The following is a 12,619-nucleotide window of genomic DNA, read 5'->3' as shown; positions in this document are numbered from 1 at the left end:
CTCCTGGTCTGGAAAAGAACAGCAGACTACTTTTGACTTGTAGCATAATCAAGGAGACTCTAGTGTAGTCCGGCAAGTCCAGAGAGGTCTATGAGAACTGAAGGACACTGACCAGATCACAAAATTGAGGAAGAAAATGAGGATGGACAAACGGGGAGCTGGCTGGGACCAAGAGACTACGCAGAAGAACTGCGGTCCTATGTAAGGAAAGAGGACAACTTCTGAAAGGAAGGAAGGCCTGAGAAAATACAGCTTCACAGAAAGAGCTACAGAACAGACAAGTGTCCAAGAAATCCATAAATACCATGATCCTGAGCAATCCATTCTTTAATGACCCACTGGGTTAAAGTATAAGTAAAGAAGAGTAATTAGATGAGTAGAAGTGCAGATCGTGGTACCATAAATGACAATATTCCAAAAAATAGCTAAATTAAGCCTGGCAGTTGAGCTGCTTGGAATGAAGGAAAGAGGGAGAAATGTGGTGGTAAAACCCTACATGGCACAAAGAGATAGAGAGGGAAGGACATGAAAAACAATACAAGGGGAGCACTGGAAACTATGCTCTGTTTGCCCCACGAATGTCAATTCTTGGCAAAGTCCATATGTTAATTATGTAAATTCATTTTTTTATAAAGCGCAAACAGTTGCCCGAAGGCATGAAGGCGCTACTGAGTATCAGAGCTTGTGAGCCGAGTTAATAGATGAAAAGCAATGTTTTCAGTGTCTTACGGCAGGAAAGTACGTTTGTCTGAGATTTAATATGCAGTGGCAGGGAGTTCCAAAGTTTAGAAGCCCCTGTCACAAAACGTCTGTTGTCCCAGGAGGCGCGTCTAAACTTCGGGATCCTAACATTTCTTGCTGCAATTGAATGGAGGGGCCTCTCTGGTAGATACCATTTAAGCTTGTCCTTAAGGTAATTTGGACCAAGATCATGCAAAGCTCTAAAGGTGATGCATAGGGCTTTGAAATTGACTCTTTGTTTGACCAGGAGCCAATGAAGCACCCGTAAGGCTGGAGTTCAACATAATACTTCACCCATTAAGAACTCTGGATATAACCTTTTTATTTGTGATTCTTAACAACCAGACTATGCTTCCTTTTATCATGTGATTACACATTACCTTGTTCTTTACTCAATCCAGATTATTCGACAGCAACACATTGTCTTTTCCATTTTGGCTACTAGATGTCACCAGACCGCTGGACCAACTTTTTGATCAATATTTTCTAGCTTGTTCTCATAAATTATATTCATACTCAGGAGGACGACAAGCCTACAACCAAAACTAAAGGTGCTTCAGGGGGATGGGAAGATGCCAAGTCAAAGGGGCCTTAAGAGCTCTCTCCATCAGGTCTCTGATAAATAGCAGAAAAAAGCATCTTCTTCATGTAAAACATCACGGTGCTTCCGATTGACTTTAGTTCACAAAATGTTTTAAAGACTTTTTGTGTTCATGAAATTTGTAAAGCAAAGTTGTTTTTTAAGATCCAGTATATTGTGATCTTCCTTAGCCTTTGCCTTGGAAAACACCAATGCAGTGAAGAACTCTGTACAGTCAGGAGGGCTTTTCTACTCTTGAAGTTTATGAGAAGAAAGAAGGATAGCCGGAGTGGGTAGCATTTGTGAATTTAAACTCCATGCACAAACATTTTTGTGGAGGATCAAAACCGGACTAATTAAAATGTAAATCCTATAAAACATATAGCTCATAAATTCACTATGGAGAGGCGTCTACGCAGCAAGAGCTGTAGTGGAATATTTGTTATGCATTTACATAAGGTCACTACAGTTCTGTGGGTGGTTGTGTTACCGTGCGGAGAGGACAAACTCGTCAGTTATGGCTGCCCTGATTCTTTAGGGTAGGGCCATGTGGGAATGGCATATTGCTTAACGCCCTTCTGTAAAAGTACAGATGTGTTAAAAATAGATACAGAGTTAGTGGAATGTAAAGAAGAGCTCCAGTGTGAAGGAAGTGTTGACCAAAACATTTTCATTCATCACTCGATTGTTGTCCTTGCATTTGAAACAAGCCTAGCCCTGCTTCATTGCTATGAATTGCAAAGCGTGCAAGAGTAGTGGCCGAAACTACAGAGATGCTGCTTCCCTTCAAGAAGATGCCAAGTGCAGAGTACTATCTGTGGCAGCTCAGCTGTAATGCTCCAGGGTGATGTATGGACTGGGGATGTGCCTTGTGCACATAGGAAGTCTGTCAACATGTATTTTGAGTAGCTATCTCCTAGAGAATGAAGATCTTATTACTATGTACTCAAAGGGGGTGTTCAGAACCTTTCAGAAACAGTCCCCCAGACACAAGTCTTCCAATGTATGCTGGTCTTAATCTTCTTCCCTGAAGTGTTCATCCCACCAACACCTACAAGTCTTGGTTGTTAAGCCTGAACAGGTCTATCAAAAGGTATGATTCACAATCTGGCAGAGGCTGTGGCTATCAGCTCACTTAATGTCTTTCAGAGGTTCGGACCAGAAAGCTGTCAGCTGATCAGAAAGATGTAAATGACCGAGCAAAGCTCTACTTGCACTATCAAAATTTACACAAGGGCTACATCACAAACTGGCAGGAGGTGGGTCTAACAGAGGATCTCAGAAACAAATAATAAACATATCAGGACACTGGTAGAGGCTAACACCATGATTTAAGGTGACAATGTGGCTGCAAGTCACCTAGGAATTATTGTTCCAGTTTTGGGTAAATATACCAGTGCATTGTGGCAGTTGCAATCTTGGTTCAATACAACTAACATTTTTATGATAGAATTAAAGATGACAGCAGAAAAAGTCAAAAACAGGATTTGGCACGGAGCTCCATAGACGACCATCCACTGATGTATTAACTCGATCATATACAAACCAAAGCGTGAATGTGACTACACTAAAATAGAGTATGTACAAGCCAAGTGGCGGAAAGGAGTGCATCAACAGAGGAGAGTGGGCCACAATACTCTTTTAAAGAGATAATGGAACACATATACCTCCTTGTTCAGTGCCACTGCTCTTCCCCGCACAGCTCCACCTTTAAGGCTCCGACCTTCCAGGTAGGTGTTCGAGGCCCTTCTCCACCCGCAGGCTCCTGCCTGCGCCTCATCCCTGGTGGTGTAGTGGAAGAGCAGGCTGCTCTTCTGATATTCGACCATGCTCTGAGTCCTCGTGCTTTTCTCTTTTGCCTCTCTTTCTTTTGCTGTTTCTCTCATTTTGCCCCTCACCTCCTTTTCTCTTTTGCCTCTCTTTTTGCCATTTCCTCTTCCGAGCCTTGCTCCCTTTCCCGCGCTCCCTGCCGCTGCTGCCCCTGCTGGCCCTCCCCCACCAGCGCGTCGCTCCTGCCTCCCAGCTGTTCACCCCCGACCCCTACTTAATGGCGGCCGGTGCACGGCAAGAAGAGCAAGACCTCTGACCTCCTTGGTCAGTTCCACTGCTCTTCCCCGTGTAGCTCCACTGTTAAAGGTCTGACCGTGAGCCCTTCCAGGTAGGTGCTCGAGGCCCTCCTCCACCTGCAGGCTCCTGCCTGTGCCTCATTCCTGGTGGTCTAGTGGAGGAGAAGCTGCTCTTCTGCCCTGCTCTGAGTCCCTGTGCTTTTCGCTTTTGCCTCTCTTAATTTGCTGTTTCTCTCTCTTTGCCTCTCTCTTCCTTTTCTCTCCCCCCCCAGCGCGTCACTCTTGCCTCCCAGCTGTTCGCCCTCCCCCGGCCCCTACTTAATGGAGGCAGCAGAGGCTGCACTGCTGGCACGCCAAAGGCAAGCCTATCTGTGCCCGTCCGTGACCCTGGTCCCTCAACCCCATGCGCTACGACCCCAGAACTCACCACACACTCAAACCTGGATGCATCAACTGCCAGCTTTCGGCATCAAACAAACATCCAAGGCCAGATCTCCTGCTGCCACTGCCACCGCACCTTCACCCACCTCCGGACCCCGACAGCAAACCCCAGCCACCGGACGCCACCACACACAAGCCACTGAGCTGCATCATCCTCCTCATGTGCGCTCCCTGCACAGACACGCCGTAGAAATCTGGGACCTCCTCAACACTCACACACCAGACGCCGCCTTCCTCACAGAGCAGCTTCGCACCAGACATCGCAACCGCCATCCCAGACGGATACAAGATCGTAATGAAAGACTGCCCCAATTGACCAGGAGGAGGCCTCGCCATCATCTCAAAAGCTCCCACCAATTGACAACCACCTACTCGGCGATGCCACCCCCCCCATGGAACACATCCACTTCCAGATCCAGCCCAACCAAAGAACAACGCTCCGCGGAACACTCGTCTATAGACCGCCTGACCCCGCATCCCCTTTACCAATGGCATTGCCGACCACATTGCACACCATGCCCTCACCTCTACAGACTACATGCTACTCGGAGACCTGAACTTCCACCTGAACAACCTAAGCAATCCTAACACCACCGTCCTCCTGGAAAACCTTACTAACATAGGACTGAAGCAACTTGCCATCACCCCCACTCACACAGCAGGACACACACTCAACCTTATCTGCGCAGGAGGAAACAACATTCGCTTCAGCCACACCACAGAACTACTCTGGACCAACCACCACTGCATCCACTTCACCTGTACGAAATCCACCGCACACAAGCACATACGCCGCCTCCCACACAGAAGCTGGAATGAAGTCTCCGAAGAACACCTCACCTCTGCCCTGCAATCCACCCCCGACTACGACGAACGCCACCACAGCAGCAAGCAAACTCCACCAATGGATCGCCAACTGCGCCAACATTCTCGCCCCCCTCCAGAACACCACGAGAGGACATAACAAGAAAGCCAACTGGTTCACCAAGAATCTCAGAGATTTCAAGCACACTCCACCCACAAAACAGCCATCATAGCACACCACCAACTCATCAAATCAACAAAGAAAAACTTCCAAGACAGAATTCTCACCAACACCCACAACTCCAAGGAACTCTTCACCATCATACAGTAATTCGGCAAACCCAACAGCTAAACAACCGACGTCCCTCCTTCCCAAGACCTCTGCAACAAACTCAGCTCCTTCTTTCACCTCAAGATCAACATGCTCTAAGACAACTTCGACAATCAAGAACACAGCACTGCCTCAAATCCCACCCCCAACAACACCACCCAACAGACCTACCTCACCTGGACCCCTCTCACTACAGAAGACACCTTAAAGACAATGAAGAGCATCCACTCAGGAGCTCCTTCTGACCCGTGGCCGCTGCACATCTTCCACAGGGCCGCCAAAGCAGCCGAGCTACGCTGAACTATCAACTGCTCCCTCGACACAGGCACATTCCCTGACAACTGGAAGCGCGCTGAAGTCACCCCCCCCCCCCCACCCCCTAAAGAAGCACTCTTCAGACCTGGCAGCCCTCAAGAACTCCAGGCCCTTCTCACTGCTTCCTTTTGCTGCCAAAGTCATCGAAAAGGCCTTCAACAACCAGCTAGCACCCTTCAGAGAAACCAACAGCCTCCTAGACACCTCTCAATCTGGATTCCACAGCAACCACAGCACAAAGACCGCCCTCCTCGCTGCCACCGATGACATCCGGCCCTCCACGACCAACGCCACACGTCAGCCCTCATCCTCCTGGACCTATCAGCAGCCTTCAACACTGTCTCCCACCACACACTAGCCAACAGACTCCATGATGCCGGCATCCAAGGAAAGGCCCTATAATGGATACGCTCATTCCTCACAGGCAGAACACAGAGAATAAGACTCTCGCTCTTTCTCTCAGAACCGACAGAGATCAGATGCGGAGAATCCCAGGGATCCTCCCTCAGCCCCACACTCTTCAATGTCTACATGGCCCCCCTCGCAATCATAGTCAGAAGCCACGGGCTCAACATTGTTTCCTAAGCCGATGACACCCAGCTTATCCTTTCCCTCACCAAGGAACCCAACATCACCAGGCACAACTTCCAAAAAGGGATGAAAACAGTTGGGACCTGGATGAGCAACAGCTGCCTGAAGCTCAACTCGGAGAAGAGAGAAGTCCTCATCCTCGGTTCCACCCCCTCCACATAGGACGACACCTGTTGGCCCTCTGCCCTCAGAAACCCACGCACCCCAACGGATCATGCACACAACCTCTGCATCATATCGACTCTTCACTCACCAAGAACCGCCAGATCAACGCCATATCCTCCGCATGCTTCAACACCCTTCGCATACTTTGCAAGAAGTTCAAGTTGATCCGCCCCGACACCAGGAAAACCATCACCCACACACTCATTACCAGCAGACTGGATTACGGCAACGCCCTCTATGCTGGAATCAACAAAAAACTCCTCCGCAAACTCAAAACCATCCAGAATGCTGCAGCCAGACTTATTCTCGATAACCCACGACACAACCACATCACCCAACACCTCCGGGACCTCCACTGGCTACACGTACAAAGAAGAATAACCTTCAAGCTGCTCACACACGCGAACAAAGCACTCCGCCACACCGGACCCCAATACTTCAACGAGCAAATCTCCTTCCAAACCCCCCCCCCCCCCAAGATAAACCTCCACTCAGCCAACCTCGCCCTAGCCAGCGTCCCTCGTTTCGACAGGACAAGAGCTGGTGGAAGATCCTTCTCCTACCTCACAGCCAAGATCTGGAACAAACTCCCCCTTCACCTGCGATGGAGCCTGACACTGCACCAATTCAGAAAGGACCTCAAGACCTGGATCTTCGAATAACCCCAACGGAGCTGCTCCCCCCCTCCCCCACCCACCCAGCATCTCGAGACCCTCACGGGTGAGTAGTGCGCTCTACAAAACCCTGATTGATACCAGATTTTGAGTAATCACAAGAGTTATGCCAAGGGATCTCAGTAGGATGCCCCGACTATAATGGGCCCGTATGATCATGATCGATTCTTGCCAGCCCATCCTGTTCTGCAAGCAGCACATTAAATTCCAGAGTGACAGAATGGCATGTGGGGTTCAGCCTGGATATGGAAGTAATGCGATGGTGTATACGGCTAAGCATTGTTTCGTAGGTCTCATAATGAGGGATATAAATGGAGTCCAAGCCCACAGACCAAACGGATATCTGCCATAACTAAAAGTCCTAAAGGAAACAGAGGGACAACTGTAAAGTCTGGAATAAAGGGCAATATAGGAAACATCCAGACACATTATTGACAAAATAGATACAGTACAAACATACAACTTTTACAGTCAGTATTCATGTCCAAAAATGTGTATAGTGTGGAAGCTTGAAGGTGGAGCACAGCAATACAATATCTGTGCTCCTAGACTGCCTGGTCTATACTTGGAGTATAAAATACAAAGGAAGACTATTTGGGCTCCATGCGAAGCCCTTCCTGCTAAAATTGTTTCCAGCACATCCCACCCTAGCCCTCCCACTCAACTTGCAGACTCACTTTCACTTGCTGGACATATTTCCTTTGAAGTTGTTCTATTACTTCTGAAGATAAAAGTGGTCCAAGTGTTGAAATGTCCATTTCAGGATAAAGATCAGGGTGCCTCATCATCTCCTCACTGAAAGAAGAAAAACAGTTCAGATGAAAGAAATACATTTCTACCACTTTCAGAATGTCACCAAACTAAACCCTCACTCTGCCACCACTCAAATGCAAGAGCTCTCCTTCCATTGTCTGATGCAAGAGCCTCCAGCGCAAACTGGGCATTCTTTCAAGAAAAATGCAGTTTTCCAGCTAGGCTCATAGCAACACAATGACATCAGAGGAACATAATCCATTTCAGTGAAACGTTTGAGCAAAACCCAGCATATATTAAACGCTCCCCAAAGCCAGGACACCGACTTATATCTATCTACAGACAAATATTCCACAAAGAAGTCAGAGGCAGGAGGCTGCCTTCCATCAGTCAAACAAACAAAATTTGACATATATCAAGCACTTGATAAAGAATTGGAGGAGGAAGAGGTTTTTATCTGGCGCGCATAGGATCTTAATGAAAACTGAACGTCTACTGAATGTCTACTCTTGCACAATTTTTGCAGACCTTAAATAATAATAATACAAAGATTTATAGAGCGCCTGGTTACACCAGCTGGTGTGTCCCCGCGCTGTAGTGAGAGGAGGCCGAGCCGCAGGAAGAGCAAGGACAGCGAGTTAGAGCTTACCTAGGCCCACACCAAAAAGATGGGTTTTCAGGTCCTTCCTGAACTTGGTTTCCGCTGCCTCCAACCTAAGGCTCAGAGGCAGCTTGTTCCAATTAAGAGGGGCCAGACACCGAAATGATCTGCCCCCCATTCTAGACTTATGTATCTTAGGGACTTTCAGCAGACCCGAGCCACAGGATCTCAACTGCCAAATGGGCACATAGTGAGAAATCAAATCAGCCAGATATGCCGGACTCTTCCCCTGCGAGATGCTGTGACACACACAGAGTGCCTTAAACATCACCCTCTCTCTGACCGGAAGCCAGTGGAGCGAAATTAGGGCCTTCTTTGTCGATGCTCTTCTGGGTAGCATGAGGATCAGCCTCCCTGCTGCGTTCTGCACACATTGGAGCCTATTTAGGCATGCCCCTGTCGCTCCCAGGTACAGAGTATTGCCATAGTCCAGGCGGGAAGTCACAAGGGCATGCACCACAGTCTTCCTAGCCGAAATGGGCAGCAAGTCCAAGGTCTTTCAGGACCCCAAAGCAGGTCCCTGCCACTCGTCTGGATTGATCCTCAAAAACAAGTTTGTGGTCCAACCAAACACCAAGATTCTTTACTAATTTACTTGGAATGGGGGTGGGGCCTAGGGTCTGGGGCCACCATGCCGACGACCAGACAGATGGTGCCCGACCAACCAACAGTACCTCGGTCTTGTTACCGTTCAGCTTAAGGCAGTTATTGGACATCACGGCTGCCAGTTCGTACAAGCATGCCTTGAAATTAACTGCCGCTGAATCTGGATCCTGCGTAAGGGACACCACTAGCTGTGTGTCGTCGGCATAGGACACGACCCTGATCCCATAGTTCTCTGCAATATTGGCAAGGGGGGCCACGTACAGATTGAAAAGGGTCGGACTGAGAGCCGAACCCTGCAGCACCCCTTGCAGAAGATTAATGCTCTTCGAGTAGTGAGATCCCTGTCTCACCTGGAAGCTTCGCTCAGCCAGAAACGAGCCCAGCCACTGCAAGGCAGGACCAGAGACACCGCTCTCCTTAGACACTGTAGCAAGGTGTGATGAGCCACAGTGTCAAAGGCGGCACTGAGGTCCAGCAGGATCAGGGCCACAGTTTGCCCATCATCCACCCTCTGCCTAATAGTTTTCACAGCATATAACAGAGCAGTCTCCGTGGAGTGCCCAGCCCGAAAACCCGACTGTGAGGAGTGAAGGAGATGGCATTTCTCCACATGCATCGTCAGGAGATTATTAACTACTTTCTCCGTCTCTTTGGCAAAGTACGGGAGAAGAGAGATGGGACACAAGTTTTCTAATTGCTCAGGGCTGATGTGAGGTTTTTTAGGCAGGGGTAGGACCACTGCTTCTTTCCAACATATAGGAACTACGCCTGACCCAAAAGAAATCTCTAAGAGGTGTCTAATATAAGGTTCCATCACAGGGATACTCTCCCTTAGAACTTTAGGAGCAGCGGGGTCTCTGGGCGAGCCTGACTTCACACTCATGCAAATTTGCATGAGCGTTTCTGGGAGGGGAATCCTAAAATTGCTCAAGCCTTCATTCCCCTGAACACCATTCTCCCTTGACCTGGTGCTATTACAATCCCTAGCTGCATCAGTGGAATAGATTTTCTCCACCTTATTAGAGAAGAAATCGGCCACGCGATTGCAGGCCTCTTCGGAGCTCACAACAAAAAGAGTGTGATTGGCCAGGGAAGATATCTCTTTATAGATTTTGAACAATTCTTTGAAAAGAAGAGCAATGATCGAAAGATCAATGACAGAAGATATTCCAAAAAAGTTTTAAGAGTATGTACTAGATCTGCAGGCAGCAACCCCGCACATACACCGCAGGGGCTTCTGGGGTCAAGAAGGCAATAGGTGTTATGTTAATCACATTACTTGCTGCCAGCTTGATATCATCTGTTACAACCCAACAAAAAACAGTGTGAATTTGAGTATCACTGACTGGTGCCCCGCACATTCCTAAATCAGTGAGGTTGAGGATATATATTATATTATAATTCCAGGCTTCTCCACTTTCTGTATTCCATTTAGTTATCTGTTTTCAGAATGCCTTTGCAATCAAAGTCAAGTAAATCAATGCAGAACATTACGATCTTGCAATTCGGGTATCAAGAATCGAGATAGGCAGGAACTGTCATGTCTATGGTTGAAAACCTGGAAAGAACCATTTCAGGAATGGAAAGTGTGATGAGATTGTACTGTCCCATATCTGGCGGGTAACCCATGAAGTAATGCCACAAACTAAAACCAGCCCAAGAAGGCCATTGAAGTTTTTCCTCTGCGCACCAGGTGTGCCATGGGCTGGAGCCTATTCCCCTTGGGAACAAAGGGCAGAGAGGCTTTCACATCATAAGTCTTTGTCCTTTATGTCTTATGAGCGAGGGAGACGTTTCTCTTTTGCCTTTTGTAGGAAGCTGGCTTTTTATGTAGTATGCCAATGTAAGAGCATTCCATGAAGAAAGTCCAGACAACCCTTATTTAGTTTACAGAGCTTACTTTGATAATCCCAAGTGCTATATTTGTGGTAGTGTGAGCGAGCAGTTTAGGCTTATCACAGGGTAGTGTTAAGCATTTGTTGTACACAAAGTCAGTAAATGGTTCACACACTCAAAAAGAAGTCCGAAACCAATTTAGAAAAATAAAGTAGATTTCTAAAGGAATTTAGACAAGTAAGTAAGTAACAAGTAAGAATTTATTTGCATAATTAATTAAAATCATTGCAATTTGTACAGAAGTTGGTTAAAAATTAAAGGAAAAAATACTAAACAAATTCTGAATGAAAAAAGAAAAGAAAAAACAAGCATTTGCAATGCAATAGGTCTTGCATTTGCGAGAGTTTGAGCTATTGGCATTGTAAATGACAATGCCTTTTGTTTATGCGTTTGAAAACCTGCAAGCTTTGCCTAAACAAGCACTTTGTACTTGTAGTCCTTGCTTATGAGTAGCAAGGCTGGTAGTCTCCTTTACTGCAAGCTTTGCTTCTCGTAAGCAAGGACTATACGTACAAAGTGTGTGTTTATCAAGGTTTTCAAAACAAATGAATAAAAGGCGTGTCATGTACAATGCCAATAGCTCCAACTCTCGCAAATGTGAGACCTATTGCATTGCAAATGCTTGTTTTATTATACTTTCGGTAACAACCTCTCCTTGCAGCCTTATCGGTGTGTGCAGTGTGAGTGAGGCCTGTGTGCAGTGTGAGTGAGTGCTGTGTGCACTGATTGAGGGCTGCTTGCACTGAGTAACGCCTGTTAGCAGTGTGAGTGATCCCTGTGTGCAGTGCGAGTGAGTGCTGTGTGCAGTGAGTGCGTGCTGTGTGCACTGAGTGAGTGCTGTGTGCACTGAGTGAGTGCTGTGTGCACTGTGAGTTAGGGCAGTGTGCACTAAGTTTGTGCAGTATGCAATGAGTGTGTACAGTATGCACTGAGTGCGGACTGTATGCAGTGTGATAGAAGGCTGAGTGCACCGAGTGAGGCCTGTGTGGATTGTGAGTGAGTGCTGTGTGCACTGTGAGTGAGGGCTGTGTGCACTGAGTGAGGGCTGCTTGCACTGAGTAACGCCTGTTTGCAGTGTGAGTGAGGCCTGGGTTGCAGGGTGAGTGAGAGCTGTGTGCACTGAGTGAGTGCTGTGTGCACTGTGAGTTATGTCTGTGTGCACTGAGTGTGTGCAGTATGCACTGATTGCGGACTGTATTAAGATGTGTTGGGAGGGGGGAGTGTTAAAAGTACGCATGGCAAAAAGCAAGCGCAGGGAACAATTGTGTGTGACCCACGAAAAGAGAATTGAGAGAATTAGTGGACATTGCCTATGAGCGAGTAGACTGCGTTTGACAAATTGGGGATGCTGCTCTGAAACCTAGTAAAAAAAAAAAAATGAACTAAAGCTGTATTTGAAGCACACTCCCTTAAAGCACACTTCCATTTCTGAAATGGCATGGCTCCGTGCACACGTTGCTTACTCAAGCTATGGCACCAGAAAGACGCCACTTTTTATTTTGTCTCTTGACACTTGGTAAAAGAAAACACAAATAAAGCCGTATTTGATGCGCACTCTGTTAAAGCAGACTTTCAAGACTTTTATTTCTTGTCTCTTGACACTTGGTAAAAGAAAACACAAATAAAGCCGTATTTGATGCGCACAATGTTAAAGCAGACTTTCAAGACTTTTATTTCTTGTCTCTTTACACTTGGTAAAAGAAAACACAAATAAAGCCGTATTTGATGCGCACGCTGTTAAAGCAAACTTTCAAGACTTTGTTAGTAAAAAAACACAAATAAAGCCGTATTTGATGCGCACGCTGTTAAAGCAGACTTTCAAGACTTTTATTTCTTGTCTCTTGACACTTGGTAAAAGAAAACACAAATAAAGCCGTATTTGATACGCACGCTGTTAAAGCAAACTTTCAAGACTTTGTTAGTAAAAAAACACAAATAAAGCCGTATTTGATGCGCACGCTGTTAAAGCAGACTTTCAAGACTTTGTTAGTAAAT

General features: G+C 46.9%; 1 protein-coding gene across 1 annotated transcript in view; it reads right to left on the bottom strand.

Moving 5' to 3' along the window:
- LOC144797756 (exocyst complex component 3-like protein) overlaps positions 1-12,619 on the bottom strand; it is a 199,864-nt gene that overhangs the window by 98,027 nt on the left and 89,218 nt on the right. The window contains exon 5 of the mRNA XM_078668517.1: positions 7,386-7,503. Within this exon, the coding sequence (XP_078524643.1) occupies positions 7,386-7,503 (118 nt within the window). The remainder of the gene's footprint in view (positions 1-7,385; positions 7,504-12,619) is intronic.

The sequence above is a fragment of the Lissotriton helveticus genome, chromosome 12 (assembly GCF_964261635.1).
Source record: "Lissotriton helveticus chromosome 12, aLisHel1.1, whole genome shotgun sequence".
In the NCBI taxonomy this organism is placed as follows: domain Eukaryota; kingdom Metazoa; phylum Chordata; class Amphibia; order Caudata; family Salamandridae; genus Lissotriton; species Lissotriton helveticus.
Note: the sequence above shows the minus strand (reverse complement) of the source record. Positions and strands in the feature narration are given on the sequence as shown.